At 51.1% G+C, this 24,942-nt stretch overlaps 1 protein-coding gene across 2 annotated transcripts; it reads right to left on the bottom strand.

Annotated features, from left to right (window-relative positions):
* Positions 1-1,335: 1,335 nt before the first annotated feature.
* Positions 1,336-24,942, bottom strand: PGM2L1 (phosphoglucomutase 2 like 1). 2 transcript variants are annotated; one of them, XM_050973762.1, is made up of 14 exons: positions 24,633-24,942; positions 18,740-18,907; positions 15,357-15,463; positions 13,420-13,504; positions 12,745-12,828; positions 10,905-11,098; positions 10,066-10,255; positions 9,777-9,874; positions 8,674-8,854; positions 7,093-7,186; positions 6,552-6,687; positions 5,961-6,150; positions 5,577-5,710; positions 1,336-4,744 (listed from the first exon to the last, which is right to left on the bottom strand). In XM_050973762.1, exons 1-14 carry the CDS (start codon positions 24,741-24,743, stop codon positions 4,642-4,644), a joined length of 1,875 nt encoding a protein of 624 aa, XP_050829719.1. In that variant the 5' UTR covers positions 24,744-24,942; the 3' UTR covers positions 1,336-4,641. The 2 variants fall into 2 exon arrangements, with proteins under 2 accessions (XP_050829719.1, XP_050829714.1); XM_050973757.1 differs by lacking the exon at positions 24,633-24,942 and adding an exon at positions 19,063-19,344.

The raw sequence follows: 24,942 nt of genomic DNA, 5'->3' as shown, positions 1-24,942 counted from the left end.
GGGATCCTCTGCAGCTCCTGTCAGGATCAAACAGCCAGAAGATAACTCTGGTGCTGGCTGTCCAGCTGGTCCCCATCAGCCAGTTCTGGGGAGCTCCCAGGGAGGCAGGCTCACTGCAGGGCAGATGAGAGCAGGTCCCTGTCCTGCTAAGGACACAGGGGCACAGGCAGCCTGCAGAGCTGCTCCATCCTCCCGGCACGTGCCCCAGCCGCTCGCCAGCCTGACATTTACCAATCCCTATTTTTAGATCATCTTCATCACTTCTAATTGTTCAGGCTGCCCAGCCTCAGAAATGCTGCTCTGCCTGGGCAGGATGGGTCCCTGAGCCCATTTCTCTCTCCCCTGTGCCTCAGTTTCCCTTTTGGCAAGCTGCAATTGAGGGGCTCCCCTTGACTCCGGGGACCAGGTTTTGGGGCTGTTGGTCCCACTCCCACCCCAGGCCCTCAGGTGGGATTTCAGGTGCTCCAGCAGGCTCCAGACAGCACTGCTCAGCTTTCCCAGAACCAGAACAGGACAGCAGGGAGCACCCAGCCCTTCACCAGCCACATCATCCCCCAGCAAGAAACAGCTGAGCAGGGTGAATCCAGGAGGGACTGGCTCCAGAGAGGCCTCAGGAGGCAGAGGAGAGCCCAGCCCAGGGACAGCCCATGGAGGCTGGGCTCAGCCCATTGGTAATTAATTTAGTTACTGAATTAACATTTAAATTGACAAGACCTGAATGCGAAGCCAGCACTGCTGCCTGCCAGGACTCATCAGCTTCCAGCGACCTGGGCTGCTCCCATCTGGATGTCCCTGGGTCCTGGTACTCTGTCAGCAGCACAGAGGGACCCTGGAGCCCCCAGGAGATGCTCTGCTCCCCCACACTGCTCCCACGAGCCCCAAGGAGGCTGGAGCAGCCCAGCCATGCTGTCCTGGAAGGAATGTCTGTGTTCAGCAGGGACAAGGACAGCAGGTGCCAGTCCCGGGGTCACCCTCTCCCTGCTGAAGTGCACCCCAACCCTGAACTTCCAGGGTCCTGCCTGGCCCTTGGCTGTCCCCCACACTGAGCTGGGAGAAGAGGGGCCCAGGGAGAGCAGCCTTGGCAGATAAAACATCATCAGGTACACAGGATCCCCTGGGATGAAGGCTGCAGCCAGCACTGAGGTGACACTGCAGCCCCCATCAGCCCCAGGGACACCCTCCACCATCAGGGACAGCTCAGTGCCATCAAAAGGAGGAGGCTCTGAGCAGTCTCTTGTTCCCAGGCCTTATCCAAGTGACACATGGATACCCCTCCAAGCCCAGCTCAGCTTCTGGGGCAGAAGCATTTGGCTAAAGAAGACAAAGAAACCTGGATTGAGACTATACGAAGGGAATAGTTTATTACTTATAACACTTCATTCAGCTAAATCCACATAGCAGTACACAGAAAGTCTTCAGAAAAGTGCAAATTCTCACTCTGTATTTGTAATACGCCCTAGTTTTACAGAATAGACATCAGGTAAACAGCAGTACAGATCCAGAACTCCCCAAGGTTCCAGGAAAGGGGAATGATGCAGCTTGAGATACTTCAGTCACCTGTACAAAGCCATTCTTGAGCAGAGGGAATCAAGCTGGACTGCAACCACCCAGGTGCCACCATGCAAGGAGGCCCCTCTGAGTTGTGGAGAGGACAAAAAGGGGGAGGGAAGACAAAACAAAGTGATACCAGTTTTAAAATGAGAGCCCATCCAGGTGCTTCCTAAGGCAGCACACACATCCCACCCTGGCCAAGGGACAGACCCCATCACTCCTCTCCTGGCTTCCACCAGTGTCACACAAACACTGCTGTGAGGAAATGGAGCTGGAATCCCCAACCCTCAGGAGCCTGGCAGGGAGGGCACACCAAGTGCTGAGCCAGGGAGCAACACCAGGGATGTGGGCATGCAGGTAACCAACCAGCAGAGCCCTGAACTCAGAGCTCCTGTCCCAGGCCCTCAGGGATTAAACCTGCCACAGCTAGGGGACAAACCCCAGCCCCCTGGATTTCATCAAACACTGGCTGTATGACCACAGCTCCAGCCACTGCCCAGCTTTGACAAGGTGTGTTTTACCTGGAAGCACCTCAGAAACAACATCCACGGCGTCCTGTGATCTGTGACCTGCTTTCTACCCAAGTCAGAAAGGCCTTTGTTCTTATCTGAGAAGTGGGAAAGAACAGCTGACAACTCGAGGAAAGCTGTGCACAAACCAAGTGAACTCTACCACGATGCATTACAAAGTTACAGGGCAAGGAAACGAGAATTCCAGTCCTTCACAGTAACAGAAGTAAGGGATGCAAGATCAGAGGGAGGAGATAAAGGAGTTCCACAAATGGAACAGTATAAATATATCAAACAGTTCCAATACAGTAGGAAAACAACAGTAGCAGCAGTTTCAAAACAGCAAATAGTTATTATACCCTGAAAGTACATTCAACACGTTGTGCCTGCTGCTGTCCTCCCAAAGGCATCACTACAGCTACAGCTCCCTGTCAGACCTACCCACGGGGAAAATCCCAGACACAAAACACCCCACAGCTGGGGCTGCTTCTTTAATTAAGGATAGTTAAACTAGGAATAGCTTCTAACAATGCTTCTTTGCAAACATCTCAGTTTCTAGCACTTGCCTACTGACACAAAGCAGATGTCTGGGAAGCTGCAGATTCCTGCTCTTTGTGGGAGCACAACCATCACTCACAAGATGTGACTGCTACAGTGACACACAGCTGGGCTCACCACACACACACACTCTGCTTTTTACAGTGTTTGTTCAAAATTATGTCCAAAGTCACTTGTCCTCTTCACTGCCTGGAGAACAAAACCCTCAACACCTCAGGGTTTACTCTGCTGCCAAAGGAAGGAATGGCAAGAGCTCCCTCGAGTTCAGTGCAGTGGGGATCCAGATCTGCACTGGATCTCCTTTCTGGGAGAGCTGAAGGCAAAGCAGGAGTCAGAAACGCCTTCCCAGCCCTAGCCAGCACAGACAACAACAAAAGCATCCTCTGAGTGTATCTGGGTTCGCCTATTTCCCCCACCATGTCAGTCAAATGTACAATCAAGGTAAAAAAAAAACCCAAGCTTTTGGCATGAGATACATTTCACTCACTGGCAGAACAATTTGGAGATACTCTCTCTGAAAATAAAAAAATAAATAAATAGCAGTGACAGGTCAGAACTTGTGCAACACAGACCTTCTCTAGTACATGTACATTCACGGACACTGAACTACTTCTCCATGGACATAGTGCAAAGCTGCTGGCAGCAGGAAACCCCCAAACCTCAGGGCTCTCTGAAGCCATGGAGAGGCAACACACACAAAGCCACCCCGTGCCATCCTGTGGCATCCAGCTGCAAGGGCAGCAGCAGAGGGAGGATCAATCTGGGGAGGCAGCAATAGTGGCAAAACCACAGCTTCAGCTCCAGGGCACCTTGGGCTCTTCTCCCATCATCTCCACACTGATAAAACCCAGCACTGAATTGCTGCAGCTTCTCTTCACTTGCTGCCAGTGACAGCAGGGAGCTTCCAGAACCAGCTCCCCTGTGCCAAATCAGGGCCTTTATTGCTCAAAATCCAATATAACCACAAGGAGAACTTGAGCACTGGTTTGGGTGGCTTTTTTGGAAAATGTGATTACAAGTCCCACTTGCTACTTGAGCAAAGGGAGAAAACAAATGAGAGAAAGCTGTTAAAAATTTACCCTTGAATAACAGTATTTGCAAAGTGCTATTCTAATAAATTACCTGACAGGACATGACAAAAATTTAAGAAATCACAATTTAGTAACTGTGTTAATCTCATCTTCACTTTCTTCCTTGGTTTTGTTTTTTCTTTGTAATACACAGACTATATAAATACAGGCCAGCAAAAAACAAAAAGTCACTGAGTAGCATTTAAATCAAGCAATGAATAGAGGAACCCTGCAGAGATGGGGGACAAAAAGTAGCTACAGCGCCTGTGGTAGTCAGGAGGGGAAATTTTACCAAGGAATGACCAAGTTCCTGCTCCTCTGGAAGCCTTGGAAGGCACCAGGCAATTCCAACCCCAAGCTGCAGCTCTTGCCACTATTGTTTCACTGCCAATTATTTTAAGACACACACAGGAAAGCTACAAAGCCCAAGAACACCTTTACCAACAGAAGAATTCTTTAGTAGCTGAAAAATGCCAACAGTTTGCCCAAACAAGGAAAGCTGAGCTCTGCTTCGATGCTTTTGGAAGTGCAGACCTGTGTGGAAGGTCTCAGAGCTGCAGGGAAGAAGCAGCCTTTGCTGTCAGTTTGGAGTGATCACTCCTTTAAAACTTTAAAACCTTTTCTCACACAAAAAAGGAGGTGCTTCAGGTACCTGAACTGAGTTTAAGAGATGCAGCAGCTAAGCTCAGCTGCCTCAAAGGTACTAGGGCATTTCACTTGCATTGGTGTGGGTTAATTAAACTTTTGGTCACAAGGACTGAAAACCGCAACAATAAATCCCACCCTTTCCTCTGACCTCCTCTCCTTAACCCAATTTGGTGAAAAGCCTGACAAAAGAAAGCTTCTTCTGCACAGAAAAAGAATGCAGCTGTTGAAAACACACACACAGACACAGAGATGAGACTGGTTCTGCTCCTGGGTCCTTTGTTCCAAAGCCTCCTGTGGCCCGGGCTCTATGCAGAGCGCCAGGTCAGCCCGTTCTTGGCAGGCTCCAGGAAATCCCCAATCAGAGCCTCGATCAGCTTCTGCAGCTCTTCCTCCAGCACGCTTCTGTCACTGCAGGAAAGAGCAGGTCTGGGTCAGAGGGCTGGGAAATGCCCAGAATTAAACAAACAAACAGCGAGACTGACGGGGATGGACTTGCTCTGTTGTGTTTCCCACCCTCCAGGTGTGGAGACTCCTGCTTTAACGAGCTCCTTTTCGGCAGCATTACCATGGCTTGGGCTGGAAGGGACTTCAAAAGACGGTGCCCAGAGCCCTCTAGTGGCCTTTTCCCTCCTTTAATTAAATTAATTTCAATTAATACTGCAGGAATCAGGTGGTGAGGCCCGGGCACAGGTTGCCCCGAGCAGCGTCCAAGGCCAGGCTGGAGGAACCTGGGATGGTGGAAGGTGCCCCTGCCCATGGCACAGGGGTGGAACAAGGTGGTCTTTAAGGTCCCTTCCAACACCAAGCATTCCATAATCATGAAGAGGTGGTTTCTGTGGTGCAAACACACCCTGGATTTCCCCCACACTTTTAAACTGGAAGTGGCTCAGCCCAGGTGAACAATATCTGGTGCTCTCCCACAGCTCAGGGTAACACAGCAGATTCCCAAAGGCAGTGGGAGCCCACCTGGCTGCAAACACACCCACCAGCAGCAGTACAACCCCAGCAGAGAGAGAACAGCCTGGTTGTGACACTCTGGTCCCACTGACAAGGAGAGGGTTGGTCACAGGCTGGACTCTGACCTCAGAGAGCTCTCCTAGCCTAAACAATTCCGTGATTCTGCCACCTGAGCACTTTTTACCCCTAAGGAACTGGGTTTGTCAGAGAAGCCTGCTGCAGCAGGTGCTGAGAACCCCTGCTGGTGTGCTGCTGAGGGCAGCAGCAGGGCTGGGACACCCACCTGTGCCCGGGCAGAGCACACATCTCAGCGTAGTACTTGATCTTGGGCTCGGTGCCGCTCGTGCGCAGCGTGGCCACACAGCCGTTCTGGAAGGTGAACGTGATCATCTGGCTGCTCTTGCTCACTGGCAGCACCTGCAAAACAGCAGCAGCAGCCCCTCACTGCCCCTGCAGCAGCCCCTGGGGGCTCAGGAGCTGCAGCAGCACCAGCGAGTGCACAGTGTCAGAGTTTCCCCATTGCCTCCTCCCGGTGCACTGGGGTTTGTGCCTCCCTCCCTGCCCTGCTCCAGCCCTCAGGACTCACAGCCTTGTGGTTCAGCTGGCTGCTGTCGGTGCACTGGGGTTTGTGCCCCCTCCCTGCCCTGCTCCAGCCCTCAGGACTCACAGCCTTGTGGTTCAGCTGGCTGCTGTCGTAGCCCGTGGTGACGTCCCTGACGTGCAGGATGCTGTAAGCCCCGCAGCACCGCGGGTACGACTCGGGGCCCTCGAAGTTCCGCAGCCTCTCAAAGATCCTTTTGATGGTGGCAGGCTCGTAGCACAGGAAATAGGAGGTCTTGGAGATGTGATACCCATAGCTGCAAGCACATAGAGGCTCTCATTGTGAGGGTCAGAGGGTTTGGGCTCATTTGGTACCCGGAAGATCTCAGTACAGGGCTTCATTCTGACAAACACTTGTTTTATTGCTGGAAGTGCACCCCCAGCCATTCCTCCCTGCTCTGTTACACATCCCTTCTGGCAGTGGGAAGCCATTCCCAGAGTCCTGCCCCAAACCCCTCTCCAGCCCTCCTGCAGCCCCTTGTGATACCTGCTGTGATGGGCTCTAATCCACCCTACATCATAAAAACCCCAGAACAACTTGCAATGAGAAAGCATCTGAGGGACACAAACACTTGCTTGTATTTAAATAAATACTCCTTAGATGATTCCCAGCTCCAAAGCAGCAGAGTAGAACACTCTAATGAAAGGCACCACTCACATTTCATAAATGTCAACGAGTTTCTGTGCCAGGGTCAGGCCCTGGCCCTGGCCCTGCAGGTAAGTTGCCATTTCAGCAATGACCACAGCTGCACTCACTCCATCCTTATCCAGCACTGATGTGCCACACATGAATCCTAGGAAGAAAAAAGGGATGGTGGAAAAGTAACCTGACAGATTATTATCACACTGATTTACCTGACTAAGCTCTAACCTTTGGTCCTGGAAAGGAAAATTGGCCAGCACACGGAAGCTGCTTTATTGCTGCTTATGCAGCAGAAATCCAATGATTTCTCATCTAAACTAATGATTTTGGGGGTTATAGGGCTGGACAGATAAGCAAACACCAGAATCAGCAAGTCAGACACCATTTATTATGGGAGTTGGCAAGCCAATTTGATGAGAGCAAAATATCAATGCTATTAGCTATTAGGATAAAAATAAAGTACTCTGTGTGTTTTATTTCCTAGCCAAGATCAGCCCCTCCTGGTCACACTGCCCCCTCAGCCCTCAACAGCTTAAAGGGACAGCAGCACTCATACCAATGGACTCCTCAAATGCAAAGAGGACTTCTTTCCCCTTGTCTAGGAGATTCTTCACTCTGCTTCCAATCCATTTAAAACCAGGGAGTGTTTCCTAAAAAAGAAGGGAGAAAAAAGGAGGGCTAAAAACATGTGTTTTCAATTTTGATTAAATTCAAAGAAAAAAGCACAGCCACTGTTCACTCCAGACTGGAAAAAAGAAACAAACAAAAAACCACAACACCAAAAAGAAAATAACTATGTATTTTGAATTTTAGGGTCAGTGGGAAAGACTGGTACAGAGTCAAAACACTAAAGCTTAAGGATGGTTCTTCTGATTTTTTTTCCAAGTGATTTCCTTAAATTCCAATCTAATTAATTGACAAGCAGAATAGGGACAGGAAAGAAGCATCAGACAAGTCATCTCCTCAGTTTAGTGAGGAGCCCAAGGCAAAGAGCCACTGGAAAGGATTTTCCTCGTGGATACTCAAGTAGGACACGGGTACCAAACCAAGGGAAAAGTGTGTCGGGGGCTGTGGTGCTCAGACCACATCAGATCATCTGTGCTGCTCACAGATGAGACACAGTTATTTATTCAGGAGGAAAAGGCACAGAAATACAACAGTAACACTCTCAGCTGCTGGCAGGGGAGAGCACTGCTCTGGGGGGTTCCACATAAATCATGCAACAGCAGTGGAAAGCTTAGAACAGCTTTCCTTGGAGAGAAGGAAGTTACAGATACAAAGGAAGGGGAGCTTTTAGAGAAGGCCAGGAGGTTCTGTAAATTCTTGGCTTCTCTTTTTCTTTCAGTCAAGTATGTCCTTTTTCAATTAAAAACACCCCAAAACAAGCAGTATTAGAGGGAGAACCAAATCCACTACAGGGAACTGACATTCACCCTGATTAGGCCTATCTGGGCAGCCACTCAAAATGGTTTTCAGAGCTGCTTTCAACTTTAAATTCCTCTTTTTTTGGCAAAATATTTATTCCTATTGCACATGGATCTAATTAAGACATGTGTAAACAAGGCCTGGCCCTTTGTATGTTTGTGCTGTGATTTCAGGCACTTACCTCTCCTCTGGCTAAGATCCAAGAGAAATCAGATTAAATTTGGATGCAGAAGCTAAACTGTCAGTCTGGGGAGAGCACCCCCAGTTTATTTTTTAGCAAGTTCTTCCCAAAGCTGTGCATTAAAGATCTGAACACAGGAGCCCCTCTGCCTGAAGTAAACCCAGCACCAAAACCCACTGGCCCGGGGCACCTGCAGGGCCATGGTGTAACCTCCAGGTGCTTCTTACAGCCCCATCAACACTCAGGGAGCAGGGCAGGCTGCACAAATCCCCTTCAGATAACCACAGCCAGGGCATGCCTGTTACCTGCAATCCAGGTGCTCATCCGTGTCCCTGGGACTCAGCTTTGCCCACGCTGATCCCCCAGTCCCAGAACACTGAGGAGACTGAAACCAGGCTTGTGTGGGTGAGAGAACATCCCTGCAGGCTGGAATCCCTCAGCACTCCCAGCCTGAAGCCCCCTGATCCCCTTTTACTCAGAGAGGCCAGCAGCAGGGGCTGGGCTGGAGGCAGCACCCCAGCCCACACTCACCTCAAAGTGAAATCCCTCCTTGAGTGCAATTGCCCTCAAGATCTTGGAGGAGACCGTGGTTGCCAGCATGTAAACATTGCCCACATCAGCATCCTGGGAGCAGTTCTCCTTCCAGCAGGAGAACATCCACCAGCCAAACAAGGCTGCCAGCTCATTGCCCGTGAACACCTTCCAGCAGCCACTGTGGGGAGAGGCAAGGAGAGCATTTCTGCAGGCACTCAGCAGCAGCAGGGGCAAGGAGAGCATTTCTGCAGGCACTCAGCACCAGCAGGGGCAAGGAGAGCATTTCTGCAGGCACTCAGCACCAGCAGGGGCAAGGAGAGCATTTCTGCAGGCACTCAGAACCCAGAGAGGCAAGGAGAGCATTTCTGCAGGACTCTCCACCCAGAGAGGCAAGGAGAGGGCTGGGGGACAGGAATTGGGCAGTCTCTGAACACGGGGTGTGAGCACAGCACTGACAAGCTGCTCTAGGCAAAGCCACCCTGCTGACAGACTGCACACCTATCACACCTCCAGGATCTACAAGGCCAGGGCCCAAAGACAGCCCAGGGTCTTCTCTCTGGCACAGCCTGAGAAGACCCTGGGCAGATCACCCAGCAGAGGAGAGCAGTCTGGAACTGGCCCACACAGAGCAGTCTAGGCAACCTGAACACTGCAGCTTTTACTTACACAACCACCAGGACTGGGGCCTGTCAGTGGGAGAAAAATAACTTCTGTTCAATATGAACAAGCAGGGGAAAGCCAGGGATTTAAATCAAGAATAAAAAAAACCAACTCCACCAAAGAAGCCCATGATAACTGCCAAGGAAGGTTTGCCTGATGTAAATGAAAACACAGCAAACAAAATGAGTTTACTGCCTTCAGTAACCACTCAGTTTTCAGCTGAGCTTTACTGGTCCATTTACTATTACACCAGTAAGTATTTAATCTACTCTTGGCTGGGTGAGTTGATTTAAGATGCATTTGGAGTTTATACCAAAGGATAAAACTCAAAGGGAAAGGGAAAAAGCGGACTGAAGGTCTGTGCCTGGTAATCTGAGGATGTTCTGTGACTGTCACCACCTTCTCTGCAGGAGGGCACCAGACAGGGTCCCACCACTCACTTGTCCTGCTGCTCTGCCACTGCCAGCCGATCTGCATCTGGATCAGTGGCCACTACTACTCTGGCACCCTCCTTCTCTGCAAGCCTCAGGGACAGCTCCTGGTGGGAGAAGGAGGGGACAAAAAGCACCAACATGTGAGAGAAAATAAACCCACAGCCTTCCTGCTTACCCCTAACAGCCAGTGAAAGAAAACCCCCCATGGGTTTCCCACAGCTGAAGGCAGGCTCCCCCTGTTCTCTCCCTCACTTGCTCTCCCCCACAGAAACCAGATGAATTAGAACCAGAATACCAGCACAGATTCTCCCTCCTCAGGATTGGGGCACTTGACCGTGGAGAAGTCGGGGTCTGGATCCTTCTGCTCAGGAACTGGGATGGGGGGCTGGAAGCCAAAGGCTCTGAAGGCCAGCTGCACGTAGTCATGGCCAACTCCGTGGAAAGAGGTGTGCACAAACTTCAGAGTGCTCTGCACGTTCAGCTCCCTGGGAGGAAACACAGCTCAGCAGGACCCCAGCTCTCCAGGACTGCTCTCACGAGGGAAAGCAAAGCAAACCCAGCTCCTCTGGGCACTGCTCTGCTGACTGCTGCATTCATTTCAAAGGAATCAGTCAAAGTGCTTATTTTGCACTAGAGATCGCTGGGTTAAAGCTGCTTCTCCTGGAAGATGAAGTATTTACCTTCTGCTGAGACAGATCAAAGTCTCCCAAGAATAAACTGTTGATTTATACATCAAACTCAGGCTCTTCCACCACCTTAAAACGTTATTCCAGATCTGCTGCATGCCATCCATCCTCCCTCCTTTTATTCTCATCCTCTGCCCCACCTAACCTTTAGACTGAATCTATTTCATGCACGTCCACCTCACTTTTACTCTGAATTTCTGCATTTTATTCAGAACTGAGTGTATTCACTCGTAATAAATGGTTTCCACTGGGGTGCTTCACAGTAACTTCATTCCCAAAGGCAGCTGCTTTACTCTCAACCAAATGGTTTAACCCTGAGGATGGTGAGCCCTGAGCTTGATGACACCTCAGAGAACACAGGGGAGTCAGTCTGCAGTCAGTTTTTCCCACGTGCAACCCACAGCTTACTGAAAAGCACAACCCAGGTGCCTTGTGCTTTATACCATACCTATGATAGCAGATCTTTGTCAGGTCCTCCATGTAGCTGTCACAAATCTTCTGCAGAGGATCCTGCCTGAGGGGACTGGTGTCCACCAGATTCTCATTCCAAGAGCCACTCCATGGCTCCACACACTCCTCTATGCACTTTATAATCTCCTTATCGTGAGGAGAGGTGATCTGTGCTCCATTTTCCCAATAAACCTGGGGTAAGAGGAAAGGAAACAAGACTTGGTTTACTTGCAAAGATGTTAACCTGATAAATTCTGTTAGCTAAAGGATTCCACCTGCCTTCTGCCCAAGCCATACAGGGGACTCAGCATCTGACTGGCTTGATTCAAGACATTTGGAGTCATCCAGCACGAACCTCTGAGCTCACAGCTGATAAATGGAGCTAACACAGCCTGCTTCCTCAAAAGATGGTGTTGAACTACCACCACTGAAGTATCAGGATGTGAGAAACCAAAGGCAGGCACTTGAATCTGGGAGTGCTGTGCAAACTAACAGTAGGAAAAACAGCTCCTTCCCCAAGGCTGGCATTCCTCTGGAAAAAGGAATACAGCCTGGGTTGGAACCCAGAGCAGAGCAGATAAGCAGGGTGCCAAGGTCTGTGTTTTTCCACAGCTGAACGGCCCTAATCTCTCAGCTGGAAACACCCTCCAGAGTGGAAACTCCATATCTAACCCCAGCTACAATAAAGCCTTTGTTAAAGATTGAGAGGCCACTTTTCCCACACTCTGCTGCCAGCAGCACGGCTGAGCTCACAGGGCACACTCTGCTCTGATCATCTGCCTCTGCCTCCTCACCTCTGGGCTTGTCACCTCCAGCCCACACTGCCCAAAACCTTCAGAACCTGCTGAAATCCACTGGGGAAACTGTCAAAGATGAAACAGCTCCTGGGAAAGGCCAGGAAACACACACCAGGGTCCTGGCACCAGTAAACTCTGTTCACTTCCTCTCTACTGAAGAGCAGTAAACTGTTCTTCACTTCAGTAAACTGATATGTTTGTAAGTTTGATCTGTTTGCATCAGAAGACACAAACACAGAATTGCTTCTTGACAAATGAAGCACCTGGGAAATTCCTGTGGCTCCTCTCCTTGCTCATTGCTCCAGCTGGGCAGAAACAAAGGCTGGTGAAGAACTTGACAGCGTGTTCCAGGGAAGGCAAGAGCAGCTCCATCACCCCCAAGAGCTCTCTCTGCCTCCCCTCACACTGCCATCACTCACTGACCTGCCACAGGGCTTCTAGAACACTCAGCTAAAGTTGAGAGTTTAGTTCAGCCTCTTATAGAGCTGAGGAAGGAAATGCTCAGTTAAAACACTGCACTTGCTGTTGTGGATGGTTTTATTGTCCCAAGCTTGCCAAGTGAAGCCACCCACCCCTCTTCAGTGCCCAGAAAACCAGGGCAAAACCACAATAATACCAATGCTACTGAGTTTTATTAATCCACTCTTGAACCATTCCCCCCTTCAGCACAGCCCCCTGCCGTGTGCATGGATCCACCTCAGGGCTGGCCTAGTTTTAAACTCAGCTTTAAGCCTCAGCAGCCATCACACAAATTGCTGGGGCACTCCTTCAGCTGCTGCTGAGCCTGTGTGGAATGCCACTGCAGACTGATGCTCAAGACACACCAACTGTGTGCTCTTCTGCTCTCAGCACAGGCGAGCGTGCCAGCTTGTGCAAGGAGCAATTACTTCACAGAACTTCTCCCTCTAATGGACACACACACACAAAGGGGAGCCTGGCACAGGCTGCCCCATCCCAGAGGGTTCCAGGGCCAGGCTGGACATGCTGGAGCAGCCTGGGCTAGGGGAAGGTGTCCTTGGATGGGTGTCAGGGCTGGCTCACCTTGTAGCCGTTGTCCTCCTTGCGGTTGTGGGAGGCTGTGATCATCACCCCAGCCACGGCCCCCAGCTGCTGCACGGCGTAGGGCTGCAAGGCAAGCAGGCACAGCTCAGCCCAGCCCTGCCCCAGCACCCAGGGGTGCCCCCAGCCCTGCCCCAGCCCCTCTGGGAGCCACCCAGGTGAACACCCTGCCTCCCGCCAGCCGCTGCTCCATGAAAACATCCTTTATATCCACTGCAAAAGTGCAACCCTTAACTGGCCAGCTGGAAGCCTACACACAGATTGAAGGAGCCCCTGGCAACAGAACAAAGGGATTGACAGAAAGGCTTGCTGGAAAAGGAGTCACAGGCTCCTCCAGGCATTCCAGCCCTCCCCTCAAAGCAAGGTCCACAGAACACACTGCAGCTCGTGGAAGAACTCATGGAACACAAGCAAGGATTTAAAGCCAGGCAAGGAAAAGCTGCTGTGACCAGAAGAGCCTGACTTTGAGGCATTGAAAGTAGAGGCACTGAGGAATTGGGTGAGATCCTTGTTACAGCCTCCTTGAGGAGCCAGGCATACCAAACAGCCTCTTTTTCTGTTAAATAACAGAATATAAGAAAGCTGCTAGCTCTCTTCTTCAGTAAATTCCAATACTCCCATAACTGTGTGGTACAAGAGGAGGAGAAGGTGACTCACCACAAAGGGGGTAGGGACATAGGTGGAGAAGAAGTACACAGGCACATCTTTTGCCAGCAGGACTGCTGCAGTCAGCTTGGCGAGCCTACCAACAGGGAAAAGAAAATATTCAGTCAGCCCAGCTCACCAGGGCAGCCCAGCAGCCAGATGGAATTCCTGCCACCTCCAGGCACCTGCTTCCCAAGGCACTCCACTGCTTTTCTGGCTGATGCCTAGAGTGGTATCCCACAAATTGCACAGTCAGGGTTGGATCTCTCAGGCTGCAGAATGTGAGCCAGCACTTCCAGCTGCTGCCTGGACAGGGCAGGCACTGCAGCCCTCAGGTAAACAAGGCAGACATCCCACACACAGATACAGAGCCCCCATCCTCTGCTCAAGGACAGACCCAGCTCCCCAGAGGGTCTGAAGTACCAGGTGTCTGCAGCTGCAGCTTTGGGAAAGGACTGGGAATCCCACACACAGCTCCTGTGCCAGCCCTGCCCAGCAGCTTCACACCATGGCCAGGAAGAAGAGCCAGCCCCAAAAAATATCCCTGCAAAGCAGCACCCCTCATTCCAGAGTGTTTAGCAACAGTGCCCATGGATCCAATTCCCACTCTATTACAAACTTGCCCCTTCAAGCATCAGGGAAGCTCACTCTCTTCCAGGTAACTGATACCAAACTGCTTTTGCACAGCTCAGGAGGCAAAGGGAAGTCTCAGAGCAAAGCAGAGGAGATATTAAATGGTGTAAGCCCACCTTGCTCTCACAGACAGGCACTAATACTGCCTTCCTTCTCCCCACCACCAGCAGCCCACCTCTCACTGACTCAGAGCCCCCCTGCAAGGCTCTGAGAGCTCAGCTGGGAGCTGAATGTCAGCTCTCACTGACATCCTGCTTGGGGCACAGGACACAGCTGGGTGACCTGCCATCCCCAGGCCCTGCTGCCCACAGTGCTGGGAAAGCACTCTGCTCCCACTGGGAACACTCTTCTGGGGGAGATCAGCTGGATTTCAGCTCTGCAGGATCCCAGGGATGGGAGGAACACACAGTCAGGAATTGAGGTGCTGCTTGGACGTGTGGAACACCTCTGTGACCATCCAGGCTCAGTCCCAGGCTCTGGGGGGATGGGAAGGAACTTCACTCTTGCACCTCCCCACTTTCAGACTGTGCCAAACCCACAGAGTCTGGGGAAAAGTGAGCCACACACATCTCAGGGGAGAGGAGACACTCACTGCATTCTGTGCCCTACTGCACCAGGGACTTCTTCAGCCCTAAAATTAAATACTTCTACATTTGAAAAGAAGAACTGTTAATTACAATAACTAAAATAATTAACTGCTCCTCACCAAAACACTAATTAGCTACTGGCTTGGCTCTTTGCACAGCATGCCATCACCCACAGGGGTTTTGCTCCCCAGTGACAAGGGACTGGGATTCCTTAGGGAATTCAGGAGGCAGTTTCCTCCCCTTTCCTTGCCAAGAGCACAGCTGGCCGTGGCTGGAAGCCCACATTTTGAGCATTCCAGGTGAAACCCCCCCAAAATGGAGAAACAGCAGGCTGCAGGTGGGATTGCCTCCCCCAGGCAAGCTCAGATCAGGTGTGAGACACCAGAGCATCACAGGGTAAAAAGTGCATTAATTTCCAGGGGTTTCCAGCTGCATGTTCTGAATTTACCTTCATGTTCCACTCTGTCTCCAGGCACATTAAACCTACTGTTCTTGTGCATTTAATCTGTAATTCCCCTGGTGGAGAGCAAGCAGCCTTACACTCCTCCTGTGCTGGCAAACAAAGAATTTAGTCCCAGCCTCTCCTCATTGCTGCTCCAATGGACTAAGGGAGAGAGCAAAGAGTGTGCCCAGCTCATCCCAAACCAAAAGAGAAAGGGCTGACAGGACAGAACGCATTTAAAGCCACAATTTCATTTCTAGTCTTGCAGATGTAATCAATACTCATACTTCTTACTGCTGCAGTTGCTGGTGACCTGACCTCGTGTGTCATATCCAACAACAAAGCCCCTCTGCTTAAAGTCTGAAAAGTTCCTCTCCAGGTACTTGTAGATCCCCTGGAGAAAACAAAAAAAGGAGAAAAGGAGAATTAGCTGGGCTGCAGCACACACAAACACTGAGGGTGATCTTGCACAAAGGATGGATCGTGTCAGCAGGCAAAACACAGCTCAAACACATCAATAACAATAATCACAAACAGCAGCAGTGGTTTTCCCCCAGTGGCCACTGAAAGAAAGCAAGTAACCAGAGGAACTGCTGTGGGAAATAAAAGGGAGCAGGACAACAACAAACCCTCAAGAAGCAAACACTCATTTTCAATCCATACTGTGCTCCACTTATTTACATCATCCTCTCAAGGCTGAATTGAGAAAAAAAACATATTTTGGAAGCTCTGTACCAGAATTGAACAGATTTTCAGCCCAAGCAGTACTTGGTGCAATCCTTCAGGATGTTTTCCTCTGGGTATCTGGAAAGGCAGCCTGCCTCCTGCCCCAGAATTCAGCCAGGATCCCTTTTCTCAAACCCTTCAGATTGTCAAGGCTGGGAAAGGCCCCGGGGATCAGGTCCAAGGATGAGCCCCAAAGCATGACCTGGTTGACACAGAGAGGGATTTATTTACTCCTAAAATAAAGAGAGCTCTTGGAACAGTGGCAGGGCTGCAGGCTGGGATCTCCTGCTGCAGTCACCCTCACCCTGAACCCAGAACACACCAAGTGCTCACCCTGCCAAGGACTTCCACTCACAGCTGCAAGGAGAGGAGACAACAAGGGGAGAAAACTCTTCTAGTTGACCTGAACAACGTCTGAAGGCACAAACAGCACATTTCTTTCAGCAGACCCCTTATTTAGCTAAGATTCTGTGTGAAGGAAAACAGGGATGTCTTCACTTTCTGCTACAGAGCAGTTGGCTCAAAATCAGCCCCTAAAGCTCAGCCACAGACCCCACAGCTGGAGTTAAAGCTTGGGACTTGATCCAAGCATGGTTATGAAAGCTGCAGGAAATAAAAGCAAATCAATGAACGCCAGTGAGGAAGTGAATGCAGAGGCTCTCCACTGCCCAAACCCTCTGCCTGAGCTCACACCAATCCTCCTTCCAAGGGCACCTTGGAATTCCAGCACCTCTGGGGTTAACTCCTCTCTTGGAACAGCTTCTCCGTTTAAAGAATTTCTCTTTCCCCCCAACAAGACCCAGGTTTTGCTGGTGTCCCTAATTACTTCTGCCTTAAACCTCCAGCACTTCTGAAAGAGGCACAGGTGCCTCTGGTGGGGATAATTAACGGCTCATTAGCAGGTGTCAGCACTCAGATCTAAGCCAGAATTCTCCTCAGGTGACTCCAGAACCACAATTGCCTCTCCCACTGCACGGTTCAGGTGATTTCCTGCTGCAAAATCCAACGAGTCCGCATCTACAGCACGGCCTGTCCCCAGTGCTCAGGGTCAGAAGAGAGGGGAGGGAACAGTGATGGGATCGAGAATAACACAAGGATTCTTGGCTGATGAAATCCAGAGAGCTAGGAAGAGCTTTACAAAGCCCAGCTTTTGCACTTCTCATCTTTTACCTCTGGCTTTGCTTTTCAAGGAAACCCTCTGATGCAAAGCTGGCTGGTTTTGTCACTGTGCAGATCAGTGACAGGTTCCTGTCCCACTGATAAAAGCACCTGGACATGCATCAAAGCAGGAGAAAAGACAGGGAACCAGGGCTTTATGTGGAGTTTAAAACTTGCCATTTTCAGCAGAGCCCACAGCAACTGCTGAATGTTCTGTGCCTTCCTGGCTCTGACTTTTCACGATATCCACACAACCAATTCAAGTGAAGATCAAATGAAAAAAAAAAATCAGCTCAAATGAAGGACACAGAACACATGTGCAACTCCACTGCAGCTTATTTTAACTGAAGGAAGTATTAATTACCACTCTGATATTTGACTGGCCAGCTATTCCTGTCCCAGGCAAGGGCAAAGCCAGAGCCAGGGCTGCTCCTGCCCTCAGCCTCTGAGAGTGCTCAGAAAAGGCTGAAACCTGCTGCAGGTCACTTCAGAAACTGCACAAAGCTCCAATCCACCCCCCAGAGGCCACGTGCCCCAGCCTGACCTGCAGCTCTCATAAACAACCAAAAATAGCAGCAAACGTGCAGAGGGAGCAGAGGCACACACCCCCAAAAACAGCTGCAGCTCCCAAAACCAGCAGTGCCCACCAAACTGAGCCTGCCAACACGTGCCCTGCCCAGCCAAGGGCCAGCAGCCCCCCCAGAGCCCACAGCAGCAGGGAAATCACCACAAACCCTCCTCTGCTGCCAGGGAAATGGGGCTTTTCAGAGCAGCCTGGCTGCTTTTAACAATCCCACCCCGGGCAACTAAACACTGACTTTTAGACCCCTTTTATCAACCTGCTCCCACGGCAGCCAGAGCCCAGCTCTGGGCAGAGCAGGCTGGCACACCTGGAGCAGCAGGGAAGGCAGCATCCTTCCTGGCAGGTCAGACACCCAAGGGAAGCTTTTTGTTAGGGCCAAGGAGATCCTGCAGAGCTGCCAGAGACAAGGAAGGCTGGGTTTCAAAGCAGCACTTGGACACAAAGGCTCCACAAAGAGCACTGGAATTGGGCCTCTCCACACGTCTGGGGGCTCCAGCTGAACAGCTCAGACAATGTCAAGCACCCCTGGGGAGTCCCAGCTGTCCCACTTTCCCAGCACAGCCCTCCACCCCAGGCCAACAGAAGGGGCAATTCCAGCAAATGTCCTGAGGGGGGTGAGGGCATCAGCCTGCAAAGAGAAACCAGCTGAAGAGCTCAGGTGCACAGCACTAATTGAGAGGTTTTACCAACCCTTGCTAAGCCATGCCATCAAACAGCTTTGACCATACTTTTTATGGAAATGGAGTGTATCTCTCAAAATAGGTAAAATTCACTGCTTGTCTCATAACAAACATGTTATTGGTTTCCCAAGCATTAGTGTCCCAAATATACCAGCTCATCCTATTTTCAGTACCCAGGGCTAGAGGTGGGCACAAATAAAGCGTTGGTGTGACTTGCTCAGCCCACAGATGCCCACAACTCCTGCTGCAAACAAAAGAACAGGCTGGTTTGGTCAGGGCTTCGCTCCTTTCCCCTGCTGGATTATTTCTGTGCTTTCTTTTTGAAACACCACAGGTATTTACACGTGGCACTGCGAGCTCTTGGGGCAGCCCATGGGATTTCCAGCCACGGGGCTGTGCAGCAGACGGAGCACTGCCCAACTCCAGCCCAGCCCAAGCTGCCCAAGCCACCTGAGCACCCAGCCCTCCGTGCTCACCGCGGCTGGGGGCTCCCAGCAGGACCCAGGGGCTGTCCCCAGCTCACCTGGGTGGACTGGATGACGGTGAGGTCGTTGATGTAGCAGAAGCCAGCCCCCATGGCCGAGCGCAGCCCGGCCGTGCCGAAGCTCAGCCGGCAGCACAGGCGCTCCCGCAGCTCCCGGTGCTTCCCGTCCTGCAGCAGGCTCTCGATCTGCTCCTTGGTCTTCTGGTTCTGCAAAACACAGCCAGGCCTCCCTCAGCGCTGGCAGCCAGGAGCTGGGCCGGGCACGCTCATCCCTTCCAGGGGATTCCTAGGGAAAAGCCCTCCCATCCTCAAACCGGCCCCCACCGTAACTCACTTCTCCCATCATTCCCACATTATCCTACCAACAAAGGCTTCAGGAGCTCCTGCCGCCACTGATGTGACTGCCTGGTCACTAGGACACCTCCCAGCCCCTCTGTGTGAGGAGCAGAGACTCTGGAAGAGGCTTTCCCAAGGCAGATAACACAATTCCATTCCCGACCTTTGCCCCCGGAGGATGGACAAAAACCCAAACCTGGAAGCAGCATTTCCTTCCTCCCCACCCACAGGAAACAGGCACAGCAAAACCCTGGAAATCACAGGATGCCTTGGGCTGGAAGGGGCCTTGGGGACCAGCCCATTCCATGGGCAGGGACAGCTTGCCCTGGAGCAGGCTCCCGAGCCCCTCTGGAGTGGGCAGAGGCTGGGCTCTCACCCACTGATGCCCCTGCTCAGGCAGGGCTTCCCTAAACCCCCAGCCCCACACAGCTCTGCACAGCTCTGCTCTTTGTTTCTCAGCCACCCAGCCCACACTGAATTAATCTGGCCACCAAGCAACCCAGGGCATTCCCAATCCCACCCACGGCAGTGCTCACCCAGCCGGGAAAACACAGCCCCTGCAGAGGGGAAAAACACTGCCCTGGAGGAACAAGGGTGCCACTGACACCTTGCATGAAAATCCTTTCGCTAGGATCTTTCTCCTGGGAAGCTGGGAAGCTCCAGCTTCTCCATGTTTTGCTGCTTTGGAATGTGATTTGCAGCATTGTTTACCCAGCACCTGAATTGTTTTCACCTGATGACCAATGACAGCCAGCAGTGCCGAGGCTGTGAGCACTCACAAGGTTTTATTATTCATTCCTTTCCTTTCTAGCTTTCTTTCTTCTGGTATAGTTTTAGTATACCACTTTCTTCTAATATACCATAAAATAACAACTCAGCCTTCTGAGATGGGGAGCCAAGGCTCTCAGCTCTCCCCTCGTGCTGGGGACCCTCAAAGCCCAGCACACCAGGGCTCCTCCAAAGCAGAGCTGCCCCAGGCAGGGTGGCAAGCAAAGGTCAGGAAAGGCAGATGGCATCTGCAGGGCAGGGGTGCAGCTGCCCTGACATTTAAATCAGAGGTCAGGCAGCTCCAGCAGCGCTGGGAAGCGCTCTCCAGGGAGAGGCTCTGCAGGAGGACTGGCAAAGGGCTGGGAGAGCACCAGGACATGAGCTGGGCACCCTCACTGGGAGGAAAAAACAATCCATAAAATGCATTGAGAAAGCTGAAATGATTCCTGAACGCTGGACAGGTGAATTTCAAACAACTTGTTACTTCTTGTTTTTGCTCTGAAATAAAAGGCAAGCCATTTCTGTCCTAAAAAGCAGCCACAGCACTGGGGCACAAGAGGCACCAGACTGCCAGAGCCAAGGTCTCTCTCCCTGCTGTTCACAACCAGACCACAAACAGCTGATGTGGAACCAGTCTGAGCCTTCAACACCTCACTGCACACCAGGACACGGCGTGGCTTGGCTCTAAAACACAGTTTTCAAACCCCACAGCATCCTCTGCAGCTTCCCAGGACACACTGCACTGCTCCCCTGCAGGAACACAACAAGAAAATCACACATCCCACAAAACTGAGGCTAGGCTCCAGCAACAGCACAGACACACCTTTTAAAAACACATTAGCAAGCACTTCTGACTGAAGCCACCTAATTTCCTAAATAATAAAATCCCAGCCTGGCATCACCCTTACTCCTTGCCAGCTGTGGAGTCTCACACCCCATGGCCCAGATTTCCCTTCTTGCAACACCCAGCCTGGCTCTGAGCACCCTCTGCCACCCCAGCCTGGGAATTCCACAACTCTGCTGGCACTGATCCCCACTGCAAACCCCAAAAAACCCAAAAAAAACCCCAAAACAGGGGTTCTGCTGGTTGGCTTGGCAGTTACGACCTCAGGTCTCACGGGGGCTTTTGTGATGGCTCCTCTTGCCAAGGGCAAGAAAGAAAAGAAGCTTAGAGATTTTAGGCCAAGTTCACACCTTCACCAGCACCAAAACTTGTGCAGAAAATCCAGACATTGGTTTATTTACCAACCCTCCTCAAACACCAGGAACACTTCAGCTCCATAATATATGTATAAATAAATACATGACACCTCCCTAACAGACACAGATATGTGCACTATGAATCCAGGCTGCCTAATATAAATGGGCATAGAATAAAGGAATGACACCTACCCAACAGAAATGTGTACATAATAAATAAATTATACTGACCTAAATGTCTATTTATAACTAAATTATACTGACCTAATATAAATCTGTATATATCTAATGATACTGACCCAACATAAATGTGTATTTAATAAATAAATGATACTGACCCAATACAAATGTGTATTTAATAAATACATGATACTGACCCAATATAAATGTGTATTTAATAAATAAATTATTCTGACCCAATATAAATGTATATTTAATAAATAAATTATTCTGACCCAATATAAATGTGTATTTAATAAATACATGATCCTGACCCAATATAAATGTGTATTTAATAAATCCATGATCCTGACCCAATATAAATGTATATTTAATAAATCCATGATCCTGACCCAATACAAATGTATATTTAATAAATCCATGATTCTGACCCAATATAAATGTGTATATAACTAAATGTGATACATAATAAAAAATTATAAGCAATATGATATGTCATATATTATTATATATAACTAAATGATACTGACCCACATAAATGTATATAATAACTAAATGATACTGACCTAATATAAATGTATATATAATAACACCAACCCAGTGTAAATATAGGTATAATAACTGACACCTAACCAATATAAATGTGTCTATAATAAATAACTGATGCTGACCCAATATAAATGTGTATATAACTAAATTACACTGACCCAATATAAATGTGTCTATAATAAATGATACTGACCCACTACAGATGGGGGTCAGCATCATTTATTTATTTATATACACTACAGATGAGTATATAATAAATAAATAAATTATACTGACCCAACATAAATCTGTATATAGTAACTAAATGATACTGACCCAATAGAAATGTATAGATAATAAATAATACCAACCCAATATAAATATATGTATAATAAATAACTGATGCTGACCCACTATAAATGAGTATATAATTAATAATTAAGTGATACTGCCCCAATCCACATGACAACACCCACCCACTCCATCTCCCTGGTGTGTGCAGAGCTCACATCTGTAAATGCTCAGCACAGCCTAGCAGGGCCAAGGCCCCAATCAGGAGCCTCCAGCTCTCCCAGGGGAAGGTGGCCAGCTGCAGCAGGAGGTGGCAGATAAGGGACAGTGGCCCCAGGACAGGCTGCTGCTGCTGGGGCACAAAGTATTATTAAGCAAAAAGAGAAAAAAACAAATATATATCCCCCAAGCTTTCAGCTTGCCACGTGCTGCACAGTCACCTGCTGAGGCAAAATCACTTTTTGTGGCTCACCAGGGTCCAGCATTTGGAGCAAGTGGAGAAGTAAAGACAAGGGCATTAATGGGTATTCCTTATGGCTCTTTCCCACCAGGCATGTTAATCACCTGCACTTACCACCAGAGTCAGGTTTCAAAGCTAATACCCTGTCAAATTATTTACTACTCACAGCAATTTATATTCTTCTGTTTGCACACTCTATGCATGGGCAGCTGAAGGAAGGGGGAAAGCCTCAAGCTGGTCTGAGCTTCAGTGAATCCATCTGTGGCCTTCATTTCCCCACATTATCCCTAAAATTCCACTTGCAAGTCTTTACAAGCACAAATACTGCAAGCCAAATAACTGGAGCGAGTCACTGGTGACAAACCACCAAGTCCATTTCCTCTTGGAGAGCATCTCCAAAGCCACAAAATGAGGAGAACACCCCAAAGCACCTCACCAGCAAGGAGGAGAAAACAAGACAATGACACTGAGCCCATGAATTAGGAAAATGCAGGGAGGCTGCAGGGAGAGGGGCCTGCACAAACAGGGAAAGGGAATTCCAGGGACAGAGTGGAGAACAGTGCCCGGGAGCTCTGCCTCTCCTGAGCACAGCCCCCAAACCCCAGAGGGCACCGAGCTCAGCCCTGCTAATTAGTTAATTAATTACAGCCAGAATCTCCAATTGAACCCCAGGACAGGAGCCTGCCCAGCTGGGAACAGAGCGCATGGATTTCCTCCTGTCAGAGGCACCAAAATTCCCTGCAGCTGGGGAAGGTGGGGCTGGCAGGGGGGCTCAGGGCTGGCAAGCAGCAAAGGGTTGCTCTGCAGAGGCTCCTGGCGGGAGCTGGGGCAGCGATCCCTGCTCCTGCCACCTTCCCTGGCACCCCCCACCCCCGCTGGAAGCTCCCGCATTTTCAGGGAAGACAAAACAAGCTGTTAAGAGCAGCAAAAGCCTTTCACTGCGCCCGCGAGGGGCTATAAAAATAAAACATTTACTGGGGTTCGAGCTGGGCCATCAGAGGTGTTATCAGGAATGCTGTTTCCCTCCTGCCATCCTTCCCTCCCCCGGGTGTTTTCACAGCCGCAGCCCCGGCGCAGGAGGTGCAGGTGGCACCTGTTAATTCCTGCAGGGCTGGCAGGAGAAAAGCACATTTCCAGGCAGGAGAGGGAGAGAGAGAGGGAGCTCTCTCCTCTCGGAGCCATCAGGTGGCACCTGCCTGCGGCTCTGCCCCTTTGATCCCGGCAGGGTGACACTGGAGAGGAAACAGAGCCAGCGCACTGCCTGCCGCGGTGACAAAAATAAAGGCAAGAGAGGCTCCTAAAGGAGAGAGGAACCTAAAAAACGCAGGAAAAGCAGCCAGAAGCCCGAATCCCTGGAGCACTGGGAGCTCACCCTCCCCACCACCAGGGTGTTTTTTTAAAGCCCAGGCCATGATGGTTGGACAAACCACAGCCAAAAACCCACAGAAAACCCAAAGTGACCCTTCCGGCGCCAGGAGCAGCGGAGCAGCCTCCAACACGGCGCTGTCCCCGTGGGTTTGGGCGGTTTAACCTGAATTAACCCAGCCCGCGGTGCCCCTGACACCGCGCGGGGGATGGAGAGAAAAGGGGAATGCGGAACCCGGCTGTGCATTCCCGGGGAGGGGAAAATCGGGCAGCTGAGGGAAACACTCTCACACAGCACTTGAACCAGCTGCTGACCCAGCCCCGCCCCAGCAGTAGCAGGTAGGGCGGGCACGGGGCTCCAGGTGTGCGGAGGGCACCATCCATCCATCCCAGCCCCATTCCTGCCCAGGTGAGCACCATCCATCCATCCCAGCCCCATTCCTGCCCAGGTGAGCACCATCCATCCATCCCAGCCCCATCCCTGCCCAGGTGAGCACCATCCATCCATCCCAGCCCCATCCCTGCCCAGGTGAGCACCAGGACGGCACCATCTCTGCCCAGGTGAGTACCAAGCACCTCCAGGGGCAGGGATGGCACCATCCATCCAAGCCCATCCCTGCCCAGGTGAGCACCAGGACGGCCCCGTCCCTGCCCAGGAGAGCGCCGAGCAGTGCTCCAGGTGCCAGTACGGCCCCATCCGTGCCCACCCCTGCCCATGCCGGGGCTGAGCTTTGCCCGGGCGGTGCCGCAGCCCCGGGAGGGGCGCGGGCGGTTCCGCCGCTGTCGCCGTCGCCGCTCGCCCACCTTGTCCCAGCTGAGCCACTGCCACACCGCCTTGTCCAGCTGCGCGTCCCCGGTGCTGCGGGACACCAGCACGTTGGAGTTCACGTCCCCGGGCGCGCCGCAGTCGCCCATGGTGGCGGCGACCAGGAGGAAGAGGAGGATGAGGACGGAGAAGGCGCCGCTCCTTCACTCCGCCGCCGCACCGCGCATCGCCCGCGGGGAAGGAGAGGCGGGGGAGGCCGAGGGACGGCCGGGTGCCCGCGGGGCCGGTTTTTATCGCTGCCGGCGGCGATTAACGGGAGCAACGGCGATTAACGGGGAGCGCCCGCCC

This window comes from Serinus canaria, chromosome 1 (assembly GCF_022539315.1).
Source record: "Serinus canaria isolate serCan28SL12 chromosome 1, serCan2020, whole genome shotgun sequence".
Lineage (NCBI taxonomy): Eukaryota > Metazoa > Chordata > Aves > Passeriformes > Fringillidae > Serinus > Serinus canaria.
The sequence above is the reverse complement of the archived record's forward strand: the minus strand, read 5'-3'. Positions and strand labels throughout refer to the sequence as shown.

Excerpts from the sequence above, each read along its gene's own strand:
- PGM2L1 (XM_050973757.1), bottom strand. The coding sequence starts at position 19,245 with ATGCTGCTTCCAGGTTTGGGTTTTTGTCCATCCTCCGGGGGCAAAGGT. Across the intron at positions 10,256-10,904 it reads ACAAAGATCTGCTATCATAG|GGAGCTGAACGTGCAGAGCA; the intron begins GTATGGTATAAA and ends GTTTCCTCCCAG. Across the intron at positions 7,187-8,673 it reads AGGAGGGATTTCACTTTGAG|GAAACACTCCCTGGTTTTAA; the intron begins GTGAGTGTGGGC and ends CTTCTTTTTTAG.